Raw genomic sequence first — 24,764 nt, forward strand, 5'->3', positions numbered from 1 at the left:
AGGATGTCTTGAGGAAGACATCAGCCTTCAAGAGGGATACTGGGACAAAGGTGAATCCTCAAGGATGTCACATATTGGCAGAGAGAGCAGGTTGTGATGGCAGCCAGCATTCACAGGGGCTTCCTGGGTGGTGGGCCTTGTGCTGGGTAGTGGTGGTGTAGTCACTAAGTTGTGTCTAACTTGTGACTCCATGGACTGTAGCCTGGTGGACTCCTCTGTCCATGGAATTCTCCAGGCAAGCATGCTGGAGTGGGTTGCCATTTCCTTCTCCAAGGGATCTTCCCAACCCAGGAACAGAACCCAGGTCTCCTGCATTGCAGATTCTTTACTGACGAACTTCGAGAGCTGGGGGTGACTCCCATTTGATCACATTTCACCTCACAACAGCCTGGTGGCGAAGGCACCATTAGCTTCCCCGATTTACACGGGAAGAACCAGAAGCTGAGCAAGCAAGTGCCTGCTGTGAGTCACACAGCTGGGTCTGCTCCCTGGCACGGAGAGCTGCTTGCTGTCAAACGTGAACATCGCTGAGCTGAGTGAAATCTCCCACTTTCTCTGGTAACGGAAATCAGGCTGGGGCTGGAGGACAGTGGCAGCTTTGAGGAGGAAGCGAGGCCAAGCCCTGGGGCTGCAGGACAGCAGAGGAGACGGCAAGATCCATGGAAGCATATCGCGCGAGGTGGAGGGGGCATCTGATGTGGGTTTTTCAGAGTTCAGCCCTTGGAAGGTGGGGGTGCCGAGTCCTGATCATTTCTGGAACTCTCTAGGCGGTGCCCAGAGAAAGTCAGCTGAATTCATGGGGCAGATAGGCAGCCTCAGAAAAGGCTTGTGCGAACGGGGAAGGGGAAGGGTGCAGGGATCCGCTCCCTGGAAAGGAGGCCGGCTTGTGGAGGGAGGTAGCAGATCTGACTCTAGCCACAAGGGGGCGCCTGGCACCAGGCAATGAAGCTGCTCCGGAGAAGGTGGGGGTGGTTTGTTGCTGGTTCCCCAACGGTCTTGGGAGGGAGGATGTGGAGGAGGGGATACATCCAACTCAGTACCATGAAATTCCAGCATCAGGAACAAGCACAGACGAACAGGATGGTTTAGATCAATGCATGTCTGCTCATTCTGAGACTGGATCATCTCAGGCCAGTTATTTCCCTTTATACTGAGGCAGTAGGGTTCTTGGCTGCATTCTTGGTAAAATTTGGAAGGGCTGTTTCCTTGAAACCTACCTTCCAAAAGGGGAACAACTCTTTTTTCCATCTCCTTGTCTCTCTCTGTCAAGGACACGTACAGCAATGCTTCACTCATTTTGATTCATTTAATCTGCTGTTCAATAGTGCACAGAGTATTTATTTCAATGATTGTATTCCCCTATCTTCAAAGCCATGAAATTAAAAGACACTTACTCCTTAGAAGAAAAGTTATGACCAACCTAGATAGCATATTGAAAAGCAGAGACATTACTTTGCCAACAAAGGTCTGTCTAGTCAAGGCTATGGTTTTTCCTGTGGTCATGTATGGATGTGAGAGTTGGACTGTGAAGAAGGTTGAGCGCCGGAGAATTGATGCTTTTGAACTGTGGTGTTGGAGAAGACTACTGACTTGATGGACGTGAGTCTGAGTGAACTCCGGGAATTGGTGATGGACAGGGAGGCCTGGTGTGCTGTGATTCATGGGGTTGCAAAGAGTCAGACACGACTGAGCGACTGAACTGAACTGAACTGATCTTCAAATCTACCTAGTCAGTCTCTTACTTTCTGCTATTTTTTTCCCAGCACGATCTTAAGGTTCCATAGTTATTTTATATTCTGTATCTGATAATAACAGTATCTGAAGTCCCAGATCCCAGGGGTCTAAATAAAAAAATTTTTTTTTCTGTTCAGGAAGCACTTTATTGTTTCTCCAAGATTAAGAATTAAAAAAAAAAAAAAGAATTTCCACTGACAGAAAATCTGCATTGCTTTGCTCAACTTCTGAATGTTGACTTTTGCAGACATATTTCTCTCCAATCATTCCACCCACGACTGACGGATCAGTCTTAACTTCCAGTTTCAATACTTGGCCTTTACTTAGAAAGCTCTTCAGGACCTTTCCTTCTTTTTTTAAATTTAGGCTATGTTGGGTCTATGGTTTTTCCAGTAGTCATGTATGGATGTGGAAGTTGGACTGTGAAGAAAGCTGAGCGCCCAAGAATTGATGCTTTCCTTTGAACTGTGGTGTTGGAGAAGACTCTTGAGAGTCCCCTGGACTGCAAGGAGATCCAACCAGTCCATTCTGAAGGAGATCAGTCCTGGGTGTTCTTTGGAAGGAGTAATGCTAAAGCTGAAACTCCAGTACTTTGGCCACCTCATGTGAAGAGTTGACTCATTGGAAAAGACTCTGATGCTGGGAGGGATTGGGGGCAGGAGGAGAAGGAGATGACAGAGGATGAGATGGCTGGATGGCATCACTGACTCAATGGACCTGAGTCTGGGTGAACTCCGGGAGTTGGTGATGGACAGGGAGGCCTGGCGTGCTGTGATTCATGGGGTTGCAAAGAGTCGGACACGACTGAGCGACTGAACTGAACTGACGTTGGGTCTTCATTGCTGTGCATGGGCTTTCTCTAGTTGCAGCGAGCAGGGGCTACTCTCTAGCGGTGTGCAGGCTTCTCACTGCGGTGGCTTCTCTTGTTGCAGAGGGTGGTGTGCAGGCTTCAGGGGTTGCAGCTCAGTAGTTGTGGTTCACATGCCTAGCTGCACCTAAGCGTGAGGAATCTTCCCGAACCAGGGATGGAACCCATGTCCCCTGAGTTGGCAGGTAGATTCCTAGGCACTCGACCACTAGGGAAGTCCCTAGGACAGGTTTTAATTCAGTAAGAGTAGCTTCATCTAAGGCAACGGCACCCCACTCCAGTACTCTTGCCTAGAAAATCCCATGGACGGAGGGGCCTGGTGGGCTGCAGTCCATGGGGTCGCTGAGGGTCGGATATGACTGAGCAACTTCACGTTCACTTTTCCCTTTCATGCATTGGAGAAGGAAATGGCAACCCACTCCAGTGTTCTTGCCTGGAGAATCCCAGGGACGGGGGAGCCTGGTGGGCTGCCCTCTATGGGGTCACACAAGAGTCGGACACGACTGAAGCGACTTAGCAGCAGCAGCAGCAGCTTCATCTAAAGGAGTTGCAGTGGAAACTGTATAAGGTCCTTCTCTGCAGTGGAGACTCATCATAGTAGCAATGGCTCCAGGGAGGATTGTTCAAGCCTTTACTGCAAGCAAGTTGACCCAACTGGTTGAGAGGGGAGAAAACCTTTTTTGCTATAGCATCACTTAGGCTTTTTACCTTAATGTAACGCTTTACATAAGGATTCATAATAGAAGCAGCCTTTTCAGGTTCCTTCAAGGTTTGTGACAATCTCAACAATTCTTTTGCTACTCACTCTGATTTATTGTTTACACGCAGCAGAATAAACAGCAGTGGCGCAGTGACCTTCGACACCATACATCTGAGCAGGTGGCCTCACAAGCTTGACGAATGGCCTCAGCACAGATGTCCTGGAGCATCGCCCCTGCCAGGAGAGTCCAGACACTGCTGGGGTGGCTGTCCTCTCCCGGGCACCTCTGGGTCAAACCCAAGTTGTGTGCGTGTGTGCTAAGTCACTTTAGTCATGTCCGACTCTTTGCAACCCCATGGGCTGTAGCCCACCAGGCTCCTCTGTCCATGGGATTCTCCAGGCAGGAAGTGGGTTGCCAGACCCACCTCCAGGGGGTCTTCCCAACCCAGGGATCGAACCCACGTCTCCATCTCCTACATTGGCAGGCGGTTTCAACCCAGGGATCGAACCCACGTCTCCATCTCCTACATTGGCAGGCGGTTTCGTTACCACTAGCACCACCTGGGGTGAGCACTCAGTTTATTGTTCGTGCTGCTATTGCTCGTAACAGCTCATTTGCTTGGATACGAACTTTAGTTCATGGACAACTTACACTTGGTTGATATGTAATAATATGATTGTAGTTTTAATATTCTTCTCTACAGGATTTGCATTTTTGCTTCTGCCAGATCCCAGGAAATACAAACCTGGAATCATCTTAATTCTTCAGTCCAGGTATTCTTTGACCTCTGGAGTAAGGAGAATCTGACCTTAGCCCCAGGAGATAGCAGACATTAGAGGCTCTGATCAGTTTCCCCTGCTCGCCTTCTCACTGAGGCCAAAGCCAGCGCCCTGGCTTCACGGAGAGGTCCCGGTGGTTTTGTTTCATTTTGTACAGACTCAAAGCCGAGTGCCACAGTCCCTTAAACTTCTGACTTTTTGGAATTTCTTTTGCCCTCATGGAGCAGTTTTCCTCTACTGAATTACTACTGTGGTTTTAACTTAACAGTCACAGGCTTGAGATCCCCTGGGTGGTGGAGGACAGTGCTGGGCAGCTGATGAGAAAGACTGGCAGTTGGCACCATCTGCATGAAAGATCATACAGTTAAGCCCCCATCTTGCCTTCTAGGGCCAAGACAATCCTTTTCCCAACCCTGAGATCTAGTAACCAACTCCTCCCTTTGCATTTCGGGGGCCCATGAAGCTGATGGCGCCAACAAGCCTCTAGGGCGAGGCTGCTCAGTAGGAGTTCTAGGGCTACTTACTTTCCAGAAATGGATATCTGGGTGACAGGAGTGAGGCTGGGGCCAGTCGGGCCCATGGGAAATGGTCTCTGGCCAGGAAACCGGACAGCCCAAGACCTCACATGCACAGGTGTGCCTGCAGCAACCTTCATGGCTCAGCTAGTCAGGTCACCTCAGAGCCATCGGACCTGTTGGAGGCACAGCAAGCTGGTGAGCTTTCAGGGGAAGCAGTCTGGACACAGAGTCAAACACCCAAGAAATGTCCAGTTCCAGAAATCCCACTGGAAAATTACCCCAAAGAAGGAAATCATGCTTAGGAAATGTTCACTTTAGTACGTGAGGGAAAACCTGAAAGCAACCCAACTGCCCCACAGGAGGTGAGGCATTAAGGACAACCATGACCCTGAGGGAACTCTCTGGCAGTCTGGGGGTTAGGACTCCATGCTCACAGATGAGCACCGGGGTTCAGTCCCGGGTACAACTCAGATCCTCCGTGAGCCGCGTGGTGTGGCCAAATCAGACAAACAAAAACACGGCCTTGATTAGATCATACAACTAGTAAGCAAATAAACATGAAGGCAACAGTGAACTTATTTATGATTTAACATCAGTGTAAAAAGGAATATTCCCAAATCCAGGTATGTTAAAAAATGTTTAAGGAGCTTTTCCAGTAAGCGGCCTGAGGTGACCCCTAAAAATGGTGCGCTATTCACTTGACCCAGAAAATCCCACAAAATCATGCAAATCAAGAGGTTCAAATCTTCGTGTTCACTTTAAGAACACTCGTGAAACTGCCCAGGCCATAAAGGGTATGCATATCCGAAAAGCTACCAAGTATCTGAAGGATGTCACTTTAAAGAAGCAATGTGTGCCATTCCGTCATTACAACGGTGCAGCTGGTAGGTGTGCACAGGCCAAACAGTGGGGCTGGACGCAGGGTCGGTGACCCAAAAAGAGTGCTGAATTTTTACTGCACGTACTCAAAAATGCAGAGTAATGCTGAACTCACGGGCTTAGATGTAGATTCTCTGGTCATTGAGCACATCCAGGTGAACAAAGCCCCCAAGATGTGGCTCAGGACTTGCAGAGCTCACGGTCGGATCAACCCCTACATGAGCTCTCCCTGCCACATTGAGATGATCCTTATTGAAAAAGAACAGATTGTTCCTAAACCAGAAGAGGAGGTTGCACAGAAGAAAAAGCTATCCCAGGAGAAACTGAAGAAACTCTTATGGCCCGGGAATAAATGCCGCAAAAAATAAGTGCAAATAAAAGTAAAAAAAAAAAAGTTTAAGGAAAGTTATTGGAAAAGAAAAAGGACCTACAGAGCCACTATCCTACTCTTCAAACGTTCTCTGGTTATTTTCCTCATTGAAAGATCACTTAATGGTGAAGGGCTGACACGGAGCTGGGAGATCTGTGTGCTGTTGTTGGCACTTGGCTTCCCACAGTTCCAGCAGCCGGAACCACCTCCTAGCAGATCGAGGAACAAGGCAGAGGGGATGTAGAAACCTGCGGGCAGGATGTCTTACACAAGTCCACGCACCACCTTCCCTCTTAATCCCATTCCAGCTTGAGTCAGAAAAGGAATATAGCCTTTTTATTGACTACTTGAAGTAGAACAAACTAAATACATATTTAACAGTTTTGGTTCATTTATACAGTACCTTAAATAAGTTATGCACAGAGTTAAGTAACAAAAGTTCCTATCAGAGTAAAATGACAAAGCACAGAAAAAAATCAACTCTACCGCATCCTGTGGGTGGTTTCACATTCATCATCCCCCTTAAAAAAACCACGCTTGGAAGCTCAGTTTTGGATTTATTTACATTATTGGCTTTCTCTGTGGATGGAGCTTTTGTAGCCTCATCAGGAACTTGGAAAGCTGTGAAAGTGGACTGAAGGCCTCTGAGCCAAACAGCACTTTCAGCCATCCGCCTAATGCTTATTGCCGCTTCTCTCTGCCAACTCCAACGCAGGCCCGGGGCTGTCCCTGCCAGCCGCCAGCCGCACATGCCCTATTTGGTATAAGCATCAATGAGTGTACACTGGGCAGTTGTGGGTCTGACCAGATGGGGTAGCAGGGGAAGCGCCATCTCTGGGGCTATGGAGGCAAAGCGGGGAGGCAAAGGCTGCCCTCAGGCCTCAACCTTCTCCTGGCTCATGATGGAAAAGGTTGCCTGCACCATCGTCTTTGGAATTGAGCACGTCAATGCACGTGGGCAAAGAGGCAGGTAGTCAACATTTTGGTTTCACAAGAACTACAGACACGCAGAGTTGGAAAGGGCCCTATTCAACAGCTTGCCCAGTAACCCCCCACCCCACCCCAGACGGAGTCCCAACAGCTGGCTGGTTGGCCCATGCTGGAACAGTCCATTTCTCTCTGGTTTTTCTTACATTTGGTTTTTCTTACTGCTACCACCCAGTTCTCTGTAAATTGATTAAGGAAAAAAAAAAAATCTAAGAAATCTGGCTTAGTCTATTGTCCTGGGAGCCTGGAAATCAGTTCTGAAGAAAGCCTCGAAGATGAGTTCTATTTTAAATGATTTACTCAATCCATAATCTCATCTACAGTTTCCAGGACAAACAGCCATGTGGTCATTATTCATGCTTTCATCCTGAAGAACTCATGACCACACAATTTTAATTGTGTTGTTGGAACTTCAAGCCCACTTGCTGAGATCTCTTCTGGAACTGCCCACAAGGTCTGCCCTTTGCAAGCAGGTGACAGACAGCACTGGGGATCCATCTGACTTTGGGACAAGGCTGTACAAAGTGAAGTGTAGATTTTCTGTCTAGAAGCTGAAGATGCTCACGTTGACACCAACAAGTGAGGAGCTCCAGGTGGAGCCACTGGTCCAGATGTGCAAAAGTCATCTACACGGCAGAGGGCCCGCAGCAGCCAGCGCCAGGCATGGACCTTTGCCAGGGTGATGGGTCTTGTTTCCAGACTAAAATCCACTGAGACACACACAGGACTCAGCACTGTCCAAGAGAAGGTGCATTTGCTCTGTGACCTCAGGGTGGCATGACTGAGCCCCATCCTGAGAGCTGCAAGGACGCCCCCAGGGGAAGCTCTCATATTCAGGAGGAGGGCTGCTCACTTCCGAGCAGGTGGAATGAACCTGAGTCTGTTTTCACCACTGGGTGGAGCAGGCAGTGGGGGCCCAGAGGATGATTGAAGCTCTGAGGATCCGGCCCTAAAGCTTCCCTCAGAACATTTAAAACAGCTCCCATGCTGGCTACTTCCGGTCTTCTCTGGCTCCTGCAGCCATTCCTCACTAGGCAGAGGAGAGTGATGTGCCACCGCTTGTCACACTTGCCTTCGATCCCTAGGATAACACGAAGAGCCCAGGACCACTCGGGCAAGACCTTCAGGACCACCACTATGTCTTGTCTTTGTCCCCTTAAACTATAAAGGTTGGTCCTCTAAGCAGTCTGATTACAGTAAGATACTTTAAGTCTAACTAGATGAAAGGGGGAGCCTGAATTTGCACCATCAATATGGTTATCAGCAGACACGGAAAACAAGTGGGGAACCTGGACTCAGCCCTGGCCCTCCAGTCCCCTCACTGCATTCCAAGACAGTGTCCCTTCTCCTCCCAACTCCAACCAGAGCTGAGACTTTCAGAAGAGAGGCAGCTGGAGAAAGGGATTCTTTACATATAAATAGGAAGTTCTGGACAGATGCCCTAGCAACCGACGTGTGAAACTGACCAAAATGAATACAGCACCAGGCCTGAGATCTGAACCACAATGTGGAACACTGCGGAAATCTTTAGCTTGGCCTCTGGGTGGCACGTGAGCTGTTCTAAAGCAGTTTAGAACAGCATTACAGAAATTCTGAAAATAAAGCTGTCGTTGGATCCACAGTCCACAAAAGTCAGCTAGGACCTACCTGCACACTAAACCTAAACCACAGCTGTAGAGACTGACATCCAGTCTGACAAACAGTATTCGGTTGGCTTTGGCTCTTTATTCCAACCCGAAAAAACCTGAGCTACCCTGGCTCAGCCACTGAAGACTTACAGGACACACCTAGGTGTTCATCTAACTTGCTGACGAAAAAGGGAGCTGAGGTCAGACCCAGTGGACACTGTGAGACACCCTCTTGCTGCCACCAGATTTATAGGCTCAGTGACCGCCTCTCATGGGACATCTCTTCTCAGGGAAACGCAGGCAACTCCTGTCTGAGGTTCTGATTTCATCTGTTAGGCAGGATACCTCGACTGCTGCAACTAAAGGAAAGCTGAACAATAAAGCAACTATTCTGTTATTCTTTCTCTGGGTATACCTTACTTTACACAGCAGAAGTCTGGGTATTTTAATGGTGCCTCATACTGAGTTTAAGACAGAAAATCCTTGAGTAAGATAAATTAGGGACTTACCGTTTTTATTTATTTATTTACTTGGCTGCTCTGGGTCTTAGTTGTAGCTTGTGGGATCTAGTTCCCTGACCGGGGATTGAACCCTGGCTCTCTGCATTGGGAGCACAGAAGCATAGCCACTAGACCACTAGGGAGGTCCTGGGACTTAGTGTTTAAAGTAAGACATACCTGTACGTAAGGATAACGGTACCTATGCTGATACCTTACTGGGAGCCTTCGATTCACTCTGGGCAATGTGCAGAAAATGGCCATCTAAAGCTGAGCTTTCAAGGGTCGGCAGGAGCAGGGCCAACCAACTCATTCCTTGGTGCAAGTGGGTGCTAAAGGCTTGGAGTTGGACAGGGGGAGGGTCAGGGTCCTTGGGCTCCCAATAGAACTTGAATGGCAAGGAAGAACGTGTGTGGCAATTCCTAACATTTTAAAGGGAGTACAGGTGGTGTCATGTTTGGAGAATCAGGTAAGCAGCTGGAAAAACTCCCTGAAGACAGGAAGAAAAATTGGTCAGGCTCTCACAAATGGTTGTCACATTTCAGGAAACTTTTCTTAGCTCAAAGAGGGTAGGTATCAACAGAATTAGAGAAGGGAAACAGGATTGTATGCCCAATAATAAACTGACATAGGACACATAATGACAAAGTCTGAAGAATTCTTTCAGGTCCAAAAGGTTCGCTCAGAAGTGACCAGGCCTTGACTGGTGAGGCAAGTCACAGCCACACCACATCACATCCTATGGGTCAACTATGGCTTCAGAGGCGCCAGACAGAGACCACGGGAAGAAGATCCACCCAGTGATCTGGACATGCGTGGTCTGAGAATAAAAGGACAGGGAACAAGACGACTGTGCAAAGAGCCAAGTGGTGACAAAAGTTTCTGCATTTCCAACAGATGATCCATTCAATAATGTGATGACACTAGTTTGGCCAACATGCTCAGAGAGAAGAGACAATCCATAATTGAGTCTCATTCTCCCTCAGACCAATCCATGCGCTGAAAACTATTTTCTGCATAAGCAAAATCAAAAAAGAGAGAGAGAAAAAAAATGGGTCCCAAACTAAAACAGCCAGCCAGGCTGGACAATCTTGTCCAACATGATCTGTGATGCTTGGTGGAAGTTTTATTTTTTATTATGGGTGTTTTTACTGAAATGGTGACTTCTTCCTGTGGTTTCTGAAAATCTTACGTCTGAACGGCAGGGCCGACGAGGGTGTCCTGAGTGCTGCTTTCTGCGTGCCCAAGTCCCCAGGGACTAATCAGTGGCACCTGCTGAGGGTGGAAATGGGCTCAGGGAACTGTTCAGGGGCAAGAGGAGCCACTCCCTGTGGGAGAGAGCCCTCCTTCCCAGCTTGCTATCAGTCTCTAGGCCTCTGTTGCGGGAGGACGTTGGAGCAGCAGACGGTGAAGGGGTGAGCTGCTTCCAGCCTGACTGGGCACACCTGACAGTCGGCTTGCTCACAAGGCAGGGAGGAGCTGGCGGTCTACATGGAAAAGTGGCTGGCCGTGCCAGCTTTAGCTGGGAGAAGAACAAGCTTGGAAGCTATGGAGGAGTCAGGTCCAGCCAGCGGCCGTGCACACACAGGTGGGAAATGGACAAGTGTGTGGACAGGCTGGGGCTTCAAGTCTGCCTGCCTCCACTTCTCTTCTGGATGATGACCCAACAGCGACTGGCACTGCTTCACATAGCCAGCCTTCCGTGCGGAGTTCTGTCACGCTCTGAGGTTGCCGGGGGAAGTGAGTCTGGGGCTCAGAGTCCGTTGGTGTCGATGGCTGTCACAGACGCTGGTGTGGAGGAGCGTGAGGTGGTTGCCGAGGTCTTGTCCAGGGCTGGACTGGGGACGCTGCAGTCGGCGGACCGGGCTGAGGAGCCCCTCCCTCCAGGAAGCAGGGGCCGGCTTTGGCTGTGGGGACTCTGGCCGTGCAGGTTCTGGCCACAGAGGCGGTGGTGCCGCTCCCAATCCTTATGCTGGCAGAAAGAGCCGCAGTATCGTGCGATGTTGCAGCCACTGCAGGTTTCACTGGCTTTGCGGCCACAGTTCCAGCAGTTCTGCAAGACACAGGCATCGGTCAGCTGCTGGGATCCTGGGGGGCACACCTGTCATCACGTGCCAGCTCCTCTGCAGGAGAGGCGGCGGGGCCGTGTGGGGAGGGTGTGGGCTCTGGAGCTGCGCACACCTGTGCCTGTGCTGCCTGCCATGCTGCTGCTGCTGTTTACTTCTTCTGTGTTACAGGAAGACCACCTGCCCTGGGCTGCGGGGACAGCGACATGAGGGGATGTGAAGACATGTGCACACAGCACTGTAGGGCAGGAGCAAGTCCTGCTGGAGGCAACAACTCCTCGTTTTGACTCATATTTTAATCCTCAATGACCAAACCAAACCAGGCTCCCACATCATAGCTAGCTATTCCAAGACCACAAATGTGCTTGGACAGTTTTCCTTCTTACCCTTTGCAATGCAGAAATGATCTTGACTGTGTTCACTGACAACACCTGAAATCTTTAAAAAAAAAAAAAAGGTCACCTGCGTGGGTACTAGGCTGGGTGACCATGAGTGTGGGAAGCTGTGCTACTCGCTGTGCCCATTTTCCGTTCAGTGATACATCCCATCAGAGGTGGGCTGGGGATCATGGGACTACTTCCGGTCTGTTTACAGGAGCCCCTGTAATACCTCAGAACCTAAGGCCCCAAGGTCTATGTCAGGGAGTTTTCTTCCTATTTTTTGCTCCCACACCTGCCCCTGGGTACTCTCCTCCCTGACACACGAGTGTTTTACACCGAAGGTCTCCACGACCCACTTATGGATCTGATCAGCCAGCTGCGCCCTCCCCTGCAGGCTCTGCAGGATGGCAGAAGCCAATTATGAGGCCTGGCCTGATGATCAAGGAAGATGCTGTCTCTTCCTCAAGTGTAAAAACAACTAACAAACAACAACAACAACAACAAACAAATGATAAGAGCAAACAAGGACCTTGAGGTCCCCCACCTTTTGCACTGTATAGATAGACGGGACACTGAGGGCCAGTGGGCAGGACTTGTCTGAGCTTGTAAAATGATCACGTGGCTATGCAAAGCCTGGGACCTGGGCCTCCTGGCTCTACTATTCTCAAGGGACACACTTAGTTTCAAAGAGCAACAGAAAGGACTGAAGATCCCTTCCAACACCACAGGCTTCTCAGGAAATACACTCCAGGGACTTTCCCAACCTTGCTAACACCAACACTGCAGAACCAGAATCAGGGACAGAAGTCATTCTTAGGATCTTCACAGATTCTTAAGCAAGCTGTATTCCTGAAAATTTCACACTCTGGTAGGTTGACTCCAGACAATGCTTTGGTCAAACAGTATTGTTTGTGGGGAATGTGTTTCATGGAGCTGCTGTGGAAACATAGGCCTCTACTTCCTCTGTCCAAGTCTGCAAGAACATCTCATACTGGGCCAGAAGATTAAAGCAATGGTGCTTTCACCTTGACCACCACTGAGAAGCCAGGGTGAAAAGGACAATTTGCATTCCCTGTCTCTGTGGCTTTGCCCTGACTTTACCAAAAGGCTTTGCCAAGAAACATGATGAAAGGTTTACTGTGGTCATCACCCTTCAAATCAGCATTCCTCAAAGATGGAGCAAAGTACATGGCCAAACAGGCCTTATAATTTATGGGGGAAGGTTATAAATCTTCTGAGTTACTGGCCAGGGAAGTCAGAGATGGTATTCCAGAATATCCTTTGACAAGCAGGGGCCATCAGTTTATGTCAGTTACTACTCCACGTGTAGCCTGGGGAACACCTGTATCAGAATGACCCAGAGCCCATCCCAAAGTTTCCTGACCTTATTTCAAACCTGGCTCCAAGGAGAAATGATTCTTATCTTACACTCAACTGCTAGCCCATCACGTTTGCCAGGAAATCTAGGCTGGGGACAGAAGGGGACCTCTACCTGAGATGTCATTCCAAGGGAGATGCTTGGGTCTGGCCTCAGAGGAGGCAGCTGCTCTGCAAGAGTAGGAGCTGCCACACCGATGGTGTTAACAACGTTAAGAAAATCCTTTCTGTCTGAACAGTGCACTGCAGTTTAAAAACACTTCCACAACTGTGATCTAATTGTATCTTCCTTAAAAAGTATGAGCCCAGCAGGATAGGGGCTGCTACCCACCCACTATACAGAGAGGGAGCTGACCCCTGAAGGGAACGCTGCTAGTGTGAGGGGAACTGGGACGAGTGCTCAGGGCTCCTGGGCTCCTTCTGCTCTACCGAACTACCTCTCACAGGATGAACGAAAAACTCCAGGGGTTACCTCTAGATATCAAGCAGAACTTTCTGAGTGAACTGGAGGAAACCAGCCCTCTTGGTCCAACATAAACTCACTCAGAGCATACGCCCTGCTATCCTGCCTTGTTTTGGAAGGAAAGTTTGCAGGGATGGATGCCAATGTGTGCCTCACCTGCAAGTCACTTTGTGCCCTGAATATAGATATTGATATGGGTGGCTATAATGAATCCAATACACAACAGAAACAAATAGGAGAGGAGAAGGGAAAGGGGAGAGTCAGAGGAACTACTTTCTTCCAATTCAGCTGGAAAGGCTGCAACAGGACTTGCCCACATCCTTTCTCAACGGCCACATGATAGGCATGTTCATCTTCACATCATCATGCTTAACACTGTTCTTTGAAAAAGATTTAAGGAGGATGAGACAATAAAATTTCTGTCGTTTAAAAAACAAACCACCACCAACAAAAAAGCTCAGTTCTTTATAACCTTAGGAATATCCCAGAGAGTACATGGGGTTTACCTACTTATAGAAACAGGCTTGTTTCAGGACTTAAAAGTTTGCCTTAAACCTGAAAAGTAACTGAAATCAAAGTTACAGAAAAATTTCATTACATTTGAAAGGGCTGTTAGGATGTTTCTGTCATGTGCCTTTTAATTATTTTTTTCCTCATAGTAGTACAAAGCACCACCATGTCCCAGGGCAGTCAGGCAGGCCTTCGGGATCTATCCCCTCAATCCATGAAATAACTAGCCTCTTTGTAAACAGACTGGATACTGCAGGACCCTGCACTGCCTTTCTCTGGTTTCAGAGATGTGGGATTAGGTCAGTTAAATTCCCAAAATCACAGTTTCCTCACTGGTAAAGCCGGATTCCAACAACACCCACATCCCCCTGTGAGGATCAGAGAGACCACACACACGCTGAGCTCTGTGTGTGGCACCACCCAGGCAGTGGTGGTCACTGTTGTCACGTAGTTCCCCAAACTTGAGAGAGACTTCTCGTAACTTAAACCCATATAATGAGCCAATATGTAAGAATATAATAATTGAGAAACAAACCTCTCTGGAACTGAATAAAAATTATAATTCTCTAGTTCAAGAGAGGACTGCTGGCTCTTACTGCCCAGCACCTGAGAGGAAAGGCTTGGTCCCCTCAGCCCCAGCCCCCAGCGCTCTGACCTCTGTTGACTCTTCCTGCTCGTTTATGACGAGAAAGGCGTCCTCTGCAGCCTGCCGCTTGACGTCCGCTATTGTCTGCTCCATTCGAGCTCTCTCGGTTGCAATCACTTCAAAGGCTTTTTGCTCTGCCTCAGCAACAGCTTTCTGTACTTCTGACATGGCCTGAATTTTCACCTTATTCACAGCTTCTTCTGGAAGAAAGTGACAGTAAAATCAACTGGCCGAGAAATCTCTCCCCTCCTACTCCACATCATTTCAAAGAAGGGACAGAGGTGAACCATGATTTTTCTTCTAAAAATACTTATGACAATGGCATTCACTTTTATTTTTATCTTCACTTGTCTATTCATGCGATCATTTGTTGGGTCTGCAGACCCAATCACTTGTCAGCACTGTGCAAGGTGCTGAGGAGACCTTGGCGACTGAGATGTAACATATTTTCACAACCGTGATCAAGTGTAAGTGTGGCTGAGGGGATATGATACTTGTCATTATCAGGGACAAGAATTCCAAGGGGAAAGGTGGTCAGGTCTGTAGGTGGCAGAGGAGGATCAGGAAAATGTGTCATGGTTAAGATGGTTGGTGGAAAGGAATCTTCTAGTCTTGCATTTCACGCTAAGGAATTTGGCCCTTCTTCTAAAGAAAATGTGAAACCCTAAAGGGATCTACACACAATGAAAAGAGTGAGGGCAGAGACACCAACTGAGAAGCTGGTCAATAATCTGGCTGATAAGTAGAGATTCTGAATGTAGGTGGGAGCAAGTAACACAGAGGAGGGGGTGAGACAGAATGAGGCTGGTGCACCTAAGGGTCTGGAGGTGAAGATGGAAGTGCTGTGCATTGAAACAGATAATGAGCAAAATGCTGGTGTGGAGGTAAGCAAGAAGGCTGAGGTGCATCCAGGTACCAATCACCAGGAGGCAGTTAGGTACAGAAGACTGAACTCAGTGGAGAAATGTTGCCTGAAGATATAGTTCTGGGAAGGTTGCTAGGTGCTCTGGGCTACAAAAACCCCAGCTGCCATTACCCCAGCTGGATCCTGATCAGTTCTTCCCATCAAATCCTGCTTAGTTTACACAGGAAGTATACTCCAGGTGACATACGGTATGCACCTGAGCCTCAGTCCTGGGTCCCAGCGTGAATGATGTTCCTTCCGAGTCCACAAGACTGGACAACCGTGAAGCCTAAGGAAACTCCCTTACTGCTTGGTTCTTGCACATGGCCGAGGCTCAAAGGGGGTTCACACAGTGTTCTAGGCTGCCAACCTAGAACTTTCCATCATATTGCTCCAGCCAAGAAAAGCTTTCACCCCAAATGTCAAGGGTGATGCTGATAACTATTTTCATTTCCCATAATTCTACTTTATGTCTTGGTAATATAATATACACCTCCCCACTGCCAACTGCAAAGATTTTTCTGAAGTGCTATGTAGTTTTCCAAATTAGTTTTAATGGTAAGATAATATTCCGTGGTGCCACACTGTAAATTCACATAATCATTCATTGACAGGTGGGCATTTCCTAGGTTGCCTTTCCCTTGCTCCAGTTCAGTTCAGTCGCTCAGCTGTGTCCGACTCTGTGACCCCATGGACTGTAGCATGCCAGGCTTCCCTGTCCATCACCAACTCCTGGAGCCTACTCAAACTCATGTTCATTGCGTCAGTGATGCCATCCAACCATCTTATCCTCTGTGGTCTCCTTCTCCTCTTGCCTTCAATCTTTCCCAACATCAGGGTCTTGATTTTCAATGAGTCAGTTCTTCGCATCAGGTGGCCAAAGCATTGGAGTTTCAGCCTCAGCATCAGTCCTTTCAATGAATATTCAGGACTGATTTCCTTTAGGATGGACTGCTTGGATCTCCTTGCAGTCCAAGGGACTCTCAAGAGTCTTCTCCAACACCACAGTTCAGAAGCATCAATTCTTCGGCACTCAGCTTTCTTTATAGTCCAACTCTCATATCCATATGTGACTACTGGAAAAACCATAGCTTTGACTAGACGGACCGTTGTCGGAAAAGTAATGTCTCTGCTTTTTAATACGCTGTCTAGGTTGGTCACAGCTTTTCTTCCAAGGAGCAAGCGTTTTTTAATTTCATGGCTGTAGTCACCATCTGCAGTGCAGTGATTTTGGAGCCCAAAAGTCTCTCACTGTTTCCATTGTTTCCCCATCTATTTGCATTGAAGTGATGGGATGAGATGCCCTGATCTTTGTTTTCTGAATGTTGAGTTTTAAGCCAACCTTTTCACTCTCTTCTTTCACTTTCATGAAGTTCTCCTTCACTTTCATCAAGTTCTCCTTCGCTTTCTGCCATAAGGGTGGTGTCATCTGCATATCTGAGGTTATTGATACTTCTCCCAGCAATCTTGATTCCAGCTTGTGCTTCATTCAGCCCAGCATTTCACATGATGTACTCTGCCTATAAGTTAAATAAGCAGGGTGACCATAAACAGCCTTGACGTACTTCTTTTCCTATTTGGAACCAGTCTGTTGTTCCATATCCAGATCTAACTGTTGCTTCTTGACCTGCATACGGATTTCACAGGAGGTAGGTCAGGTGGTCTGGTATTCCCATCTCTTGAAGAATTTTCCACAGTTTGTTGTGATCCACACAGTCAAAGGCTTTGGTGTAGCCCTTTTTTATATCACTGCTTCTTTAACAATTTGTGTCTAAATCTGGATCATTCCTTACAACCATGGATTGTAGGGAGTCATTCCATATTGTTACTGTTATTTAAAAACTTATTTATTTATCTCTGGTTGCACTCGGTCTTCGCTGCTGTGCACGGGCTTTCTCCAGTTGTGGTGGGTAGGCTTTTGACTGCAGTGACTTCTCTTGCTGTGGAGCATGGGCTCAGGGGTGTGTGTGGGCTCCGTAGTTGCCATCTGCGGACTTAGCTGCCCCCACCGCATGTGGAACCTTCCTAGACCAGGGATCAAACACATGTCTCTTGGATTGGTAGGCCGCTTCTCAACCGCTAAACAAGTCAGTCTCCTTTTTACGATCATTTTTAAATTCGTTTTAATTCTTTTGGCTGTGCCATGCGGCATGTGCAATCTTAGTTCCCCAACCAGGGATCAAAGCTCTTCTCCCTGCACTGGAAGCTCTGAGTCTTAACCACTGGACCACCAGGGAAGTCCCCGGATCATTTCCTTCTAAAAGGAAAGAGTCAAAAGCATGCAAGTGAGAAATGATTTCAAAATACCCATGTGTTCACAGGTGGTAATACTTAATAATTCATTAAGTATTATTATTCATTAATTTTTAATCATTAATCCATTAAGAATTATTTAGTGAAATTAACAGGGTCCTCTAAAATTTTGTCAATAATTAGGTGTTAAAGACTTTGGGGGCTAATTGGTCAGGGTTGCATTATCTTGTACTTTCTTGACTGTCAGTGAAAATAAACATTTTGCAATAGAGTTATCTGTATTTCTCATAATGTGATGTGTCTGTCCATTTGTTTATATTATGGTCTTAAAATTAAGTGGGTATTAATCTTTTTGTAGAAATAAATTTTTTCTTAGGGAGAAACCCCAAAACTATTAATTTCACTGAGAAAGGGAGGCAAGAAGGAAAAAAAGACTAGTATTTGGATAAGGTAATAGGAGGTTAGCATAATCCCCGTCCTTCCACAACAAGCAGTTGCTACCCTCCCTTATTCTTGTAGAAAATGACACCTAGCAAGAACAGTCTTGATGAAGCTAGAGACAGTGAAGGTGAAAGGAAGAGCAGACTGAACCAAATGTGGGAATGTGAGAAGACAGTGATGAGGACAGGCAGAAATGAATTAAGCTATACTTCCAGAAATGGGGCATATAAATAGGGAAGAGTCGGTTACTTAATGCCTCCCAGAAGAAGCGGTGAAAAGGACTTGGGTGGACTGTACAGAGTCACTACAAATTCTCAACCAGCAAGGAACACAACAGGCAGTCCAGAAGTGGGGACACCTAAAGGGGGAGAAGCAGGGGCCTAGAGCTTTTTGCAGAGGGAGTTATGAGAAAATCACCTTTTCACAAATATGTACTCTACACTCAAATCAGTGAGTACATGTGACCCCTAAGCAGACAGACATACCAGTCTTTTTCCAAAACTCCACAGGTACATATCCTGTTCCCGGCCTACTGTTGAATTCCCGCTGAGAATCTACAGAGAGAGAGAGAAACAGCATAGCGCAGAACTGTCTATAATTGGCATGTTTTACTTTTGTGGAAAACTCTCATTTACCACTTAGAAAGATTCAAACATATACACTCATTTACTGGAAAAAATATTCTGACAAGAAATAAAATCAGGTTATAATAGTACACTTAAATTTTAAATGCTCACTTGCTAATCATTGGAGAAAAGCAAATTGAAACCATGATATGTCACCTCACACCTATCAGAATGGCTATCATCAAAAAGACTACAAATAACAAATGTTGGTGAAGGTGTGAGGAAAAAGGGAATCCTTGTACACTGTTGGGGGGAATGTAAATTGGTACAGACATTATAGGAAACAGTATGGCAGTTCCTCAAAAACCTAAAAACTGCCATATGATCCAGCTACTCCATGCCTGGGTACATATCTGAAGAAAATGAATACAGTAACTCAAAAAGATATAAGCACCCCAACGTTCATAGCAGCATTATTTACAATAGCCAAGATATGGAAGCAACCTAAGTGTCCATCAACATATGAATGGATAAATATGTGGTATCTTCATGGTATTTCCAGAAGTCAAAATTTTCAGCTCATTTACTAAGAAAACTAGAGTTTCAGAAGCTATTAATCAAAGGTCAGACAGAGAATGCAAGTATTTGGATCAGAAGTGCGGGACAGAAAGAACTGTGGTTCTGTAAGAGGATGCTCTAGTTCTTAGGAGAAACAGAATGAAGCACTTGAGAAAGCCAACACGGCCAACGTGAACTAATGGTGAACTGAGGCACAGGGCACGTGCCTGGTCACTGTGCTGTTGCTCTCTTAGTACTTCTACGTGTTTAAAAAACTTCAAAACAAAAAATTGAGAAACAAATTATCGTTAAGCATAGGCATACAAAATTTCTTAGGAACACTAATTTGCTAATAAGTGGAGGAGGTAAAAAGTGGGATAGGGAAGACTTCCACATTCTTTCTATATGTTTCTGTACTGCTTGACATTTTTGCAACGCAGTTCATTCTTTTAAATTCCATTAAAAAAAAAAAAGAAATGATACACCCAAGAAAATGAAGGGGATCTAGTATTACCAGATATTAAAACACATTCTGAAGCTATAATAATTAAGTTTGATATTACACTGGGAAGCTATCCTAATTGCTAAGCATGTATGCTGGTCTGGAATAAACTTAATAAGCTGTAGGACTATTTATGCCAAGTTTCTAACTTATTTAAGCCTCAGTTTTGCCATCTGTAGATGAATCTAATGGCAGTTCCTATTATCTCCATGGGCAGGCTTGAAAACACATATAAAAGGCTTATTAGCACTGGCAGGAACACAGTAAGAGTCCATACAACTATTATTACCAAAAGTGATAACTAGCATAGTCAGAAAGACTATAATACCTAAGAGTATAATATTTAAGTATTAACAAAATTATCATATGATAGTTATTTCATTTTAACAGGTAAAGGATGGGTATCAATTGATGGTAGGAAAATTTAAACTATTTGGAGAATTTAAAGTTGGATAGCTAATATACAAACACATAAAAGTTGAATATAGATGAAATTTATTGTGCCCTGGGAAGGGATCAAGTTCAAGGAAAAACTACAAATAAAATGTTAGATTTGACCCCATATTAACTATCTCATCCATTAAACAAAACAAGATCAAGTGAACAAAACAAAACGCCTGTATCCATAACTCACTAATTTACAGCTAAGGGTACCCTGAAGGAAAAATTCCCACCTATAAAGATTTTATATATTATATCACTTACCATAAAACAAAAAATAAGCAAAAAACCTTTAGTTCAACAATAAGAATGGCTTAAAAAAATAATAGTATATTTACATGGTGGAATATTGTAGTAGTCATTAAAATGTTGTTTATAAAATCTTCAATATGAGAAACATGTTTAATACGCAGTTATGTTTTCAAAGAAATCAACAGAAAGTTGTAATACAGAATTCTCAGATACATTCCAAAGCTCTTCAGTGTGGGATGATGAACTAGTAAATTCTTTATATGTTTCTGTATTTTCTACAATGAGCCATACAGTTTGACTGTTAAAAAACAAAAAACAAAACAACTTCATGAGGTTGCTCCAAACAAAAAGAAATGGTTCTCCACTGTGGGAGACCAGGTCCCATCTCAGCCAAATTAAATCAGAACCTCTGGAGCTGGGGCCATGGCATCGGGAGTTTTCCAAAGGTCCTTAGATGGGTTTTGAGGGGCATCCAGGATTAATGACTGAAGAGAAGTGCCTGGCCTAGAACCCACTGTTCACAGTTAAGGTCTCCCAAACCGCACTAGGAGCATCACCTCTCTGTAGGTCATGTATGTACACATATATATACTTTCTGCTGTAACAATGGTAAAGTCCTTTTCAGCTGATTCTTTCAATATTGGTACACCTTGATCTTTCAGTTGCAAGCATTATTAATTGATTAAACTTTTCAGTGGGAAGGAATTTCATTCTTTTTTCAGCCCACCAGACATAATAAAAATTTCCTTCTTCCCCTCCCCCAAATAAATATACTCAAATTCTGTTACATCAATAATTATAATTGAATTTGTAATTATTTCAAATTCAATCTCAAACTCTATTCCTGTGGTGTCAATACATTATAAATTCCCTTTTCTTGAAGAAATCTCCAGCCAGCTTCTGGGCTAGTCTAGTCTGAACTGGCTACTTTCCAGGCTATTTCAGCCTGGAAAGTCCCACTGTTGTTTGGGATCCTCCCAAGTAGCCCAGGGATTCCCTTCCTCCATGTCTTTCCACTTTATGGTTTATTTCCTGTGTTAGGACACATATGCCTAAAGGCACATCCTACCCAGATGTGGCAGATACCACAATGAAGGCATATGGGAGGTGATTCCCCCCTCACCTCTAAATCGTGGGTTATTAATCTAACAATTGTTTTGTTAGAATTCTAGGTGAAACAGTCTGATCACAGGTGGCCCCTCATTTAGCCATGCCTTTGGACAGGACACTTTTTCAGCCACTAGGTGAATGCAAGGGAACATTTTTGGAGGAATAGTTTCAGGTGGTATCCTGGATATATCCTGGATTGAGAGCTCAACAATTTTCATCTCTACTGCTTCAGGAGTATGGGAAAAGGCAGGAAGGGACGACCCAGCTTGGTACAGTAAAACTACTTGGTTTTTTGTCCAGGCAGAGGTTGATAAATGCTATTTTTCTAGACAGGGAATGGGGAAAAGCAGACGGAAGCTGAGGTGAATATTTTGAGGGCTACTATAAGGAATGAATGAATGTGATATACATGAGATGTCCCAAATACATTCAGCTAGTAAGTATTCTTGCCTGGAAAATCCCATGGGTGGAGGACCCTGGTAGGCTGCAGTCCATGGGGTCGCGAAGGGTCGGACACGACTGAGCGACTTCACTTTCACTTTTCACTTTCATGCTTTGGAGAAGGAAATGGCAACCCACTCCAGTGTTCTTGCCTGGAGAATCCCAGGGACGGGAGCCTGGTGGGCTGCCGTCTATGGTGTCGCACAGTCAGACACGACTGAAGCGACTTAGCAGCAGGCTTAATTTAACGTTCAAACACTCTCTGAACATCACCCCATACTTATATACAGTATAGAGTTGAAAACAGAATAAAATCATTCTATGTGGGGAAGACAACATTTCTTGAACATATCAGATACTAACCAAGTTCGTGACATATTTTGTGATTTACTGTTCATGATTCCCAAGGTCTTTATAATTCCACAATCAAGTACCATCTTCCTTTTAAAGAAAAATATAAAAAGCCTCAAATATAAAAAATAGCAACAAGAACAAAAGATACATATAAAAAGCCTCCCTTGCCAACTAAAAAGACTCTCCCCTTACCATTGCTGAGAGAATCTGCGCTCCCAGGACTGTGCTGCCTGGAGACCAACTCACTCCCTGTTTTCCTCATCTCTGTGTTTTCGTTGAATCGTCTTTTCCAGTAGTTGAGTTCTTCACGGTCAGATTCTTGACAGCGCCGCAGGACTGCCATGGAGCGCCTTGTTTTCTCTACCATTTCCATAATGCAGTTGAGGGCCTGAGCCAGGCAGGAGGTCAGGTGGAGCCACAGAAGAAGGACATCCAGACAATCAACATTGAATATCGAGGAGAGGTAAACAAAATACACAGAGTAAAGGCTTGAGAATCTTACGGATTTAGCAACAGAGTTTACATTGGAAAGCCTATCTGACTGTTTCTCTCTAAATATATACACATACTTTTCTTTTTTTTAAGATTTCAAACTAGTATTTTTTTTATTCTTCATGGTTGAAGCAGCCAGTCTCACTATAATATGATTCTTCAGAGTATGGTGAAAGCACAGTATAATCTTTGCCCAGAGCAGCTTTATGTAAGAAAGCAATCAGAGAAATTAGGTTCAGAGACAACATCACTCAGAAAGGAGAAGCTACTGTATGTATATTTTAAGGAACTATTACATCCTCTCTTCACTTTTAAGTGAGAGGGGAAACTCTCTTTTCCAGGGGAGCAGAGAATTTAGGTTTACATTCTGTGCCAGTGTACTAATTCTCATTTGTATTTAGAAAAGCTCCATTTACTATACCAGGCCCTGTGACAAGCACCTTGTATATCATTCTAACTCCCCTGTAAATTCAAACATAGCATTAGTTTTTTTAATATATAAAAATTAAGCCTAAAAATGGTAATGGGCAAGTTCCTTCACCATTTTTAGACTTAATTTTTCTATCTTCCTACCATTGCCAAGGTAGGATGTGGCAAAGCTGGGACCTAACACTCATAAACCTATATTTTTTACCATTATACTACAGAGTTTCACTTGGTTATGACCTAAAATGAAAACCCACCACAAAGATTTGGGACTTATTCTTCACACTTTAGCTTGGGGAGTAGGAGATAAATCAGCTACTATTGCAAAGACATTGGAGCTCTGGTTAAGTTCACTTCAAGCATATACACTCTTACTCTCAGTAATATTTAGGATGAAAAGTAGTAAGTAGTTAGGAAAATTATACACTGTAGAATTCTTACATGATCAAGATGTTTCCATTCATCAGCCCATTCCCTTTCTGTCAAACGGTGGTCTACCAACTCATCTTGATAGCCTCCATTTAGACCTATTAGAAATTAAATTAGAAGATACAGAGAAGAATACAGTAAACAGAATTCTACCAAGTAAATACATTGATTCATACTAGCTATGAGCACACTGTTAAGGCAAATGATTCACAATGACTTAAAACCACAAAATGACATAAAACCAACAAGAAATCACTATGCAGAGTATATTAAAAACTCCTACAAATCAATTATGAAGGACAAGTAGGCCAAAAGAAAAGTAGGTAAAAGAAAGAAATGGTACGTCCCAGACAAAAAAAGCAGAGATGACTTAAAACCACAAAATGACATAAAACCAACAAGAAATCACTACACAGAGTGTATTAAAAACTCCTACAAATCAATTATGAAGGACAAGTAGGCCAGAAGAAAAGTAGTTAAAAGAAATAAATGGTTACGTCCCAGACAAAAAAAGCAGAGATGATTTATAAACATATGAAAAGATATTCAAACAGTAGTAGTCACATAGTGTAAATAAAATGTTCACGAAGATAATTTGACATCTCTATTGGAAAAATCGTCATCCATACTAAGTACTGGCAAGGTTGCGGCACAATACACTTAGTCGCCATGAACAGAGTTGGTGCTGTACCAAGTATTATTTGTCGCATGGTTTTGCAAGAACGCCATGACTGTGTGAATCAAGGGTATACTGAATTATCCACTATTTTGAAAAATCATGTCATCTATGTCACCACTACTCCTGGTCTCTGAATCATCAATGTAGCACAACTGTGTGCGTGCTAAGTCACTTCACGTGTGCCCAACACTTTGTGACCTGTCATCAGTCTGAATTTACAGGCGTTGTGTTCATAGTGAATCTGCATTTGTGCAACCATCTGCTGACTTCATCATATCTTTCTGTGAAGTCATGCCTGAGCACTAACATATTATAAAATACTCTGTTACATATTAATATCCTACTTTAGAATACTGATCCTAAAATTATGGCACTAAGGCAGGCTATGTAGTAGTAGTGGTGCAGTTGTGTCTGTCTCTTGCTACCCCATGGGACTGTAGCCTGCTAGGCTCCTCTGTCCATAGGATAGTATCCATAAATTTTATTTTAGGAGAATAAATTAGGGGAGTGTTA

At 45.0% G+C, this 24,764-nt stretch overlaps 1 protein-coding gene and 1 pseudogene across 5 annotated transcripts in view; one reads left to right on the forward strand and one right to left on the reverse strand.

The window, feature by feature from the left end:
* Window positions 1-5,200: 5,200 nt before the first annotated feature.
* LOC113903117 lies at window positions 5,201-8,071 on the forward strand (annotated as a pseudogene). The gene has a single exon (XR_003514021.1). The product of XR_003514021.1 is annotated as a 60S ribosomal protein L17 pseudogene (transcript).
* The window catches only part of CBFA2T2 (CBFA2/RUNX1 translocation partner 2), a 141,858-nt gene continuing 123,257 nt past the window's right edge, over window positions 6,164-24,764 (reverse strand). For 2 of the 4 annotated variants that reach the window (XM_027558789.1, XM_027558786.1), the window contains exons 7-11: window positions 23,585-23,670; window positions 22,418-22,613; window positions 18,487-18,555; window positions 14,413-14,603; window positions 6,164-11,014 (exon numbers count right to left, since the gene is read on the reverse strand). In XM_027558789.1, the coding sequence (XP_027414590.1) occupies window positions 10,715-11,014; window positions 14,413-14,603; window positions 18,487-18,555; window positions 22,418-22,613; window positions 23,585-23,670 (842 nt within the window). In that variant the 3' untranslated portion in view covers window positions 6,164-10,714. The remainder of the gene's footprint in view (window positions 11,015-14,412; window positions 14,604-18,486; window positions 18,556-22,417; window positions 22,614-23,584; window positions 23,671-24,764) is intronic. The other 2 variants (XM_027558787.1, XM_027558788.1) reach the window with 2 other exon arrangements.

The sequence above is a fragment of the Bos indicus x Bos taurus genome, chromosome 13, assembly GCF_003369695.1.
Source record: "Bos indicus x Bos taurus breed Angus x Brahman F1 hybrid chromosome 13, Bos_hybrid_MaternalHap_v2.0, whole genome shotgun sequence".
Lineage (NCBI taxonomy): Eukaryota > Metazoa > Chordata > Mammalia > Artiodactyla > Bovidae > Bos > Bos indicus x Bos taurus.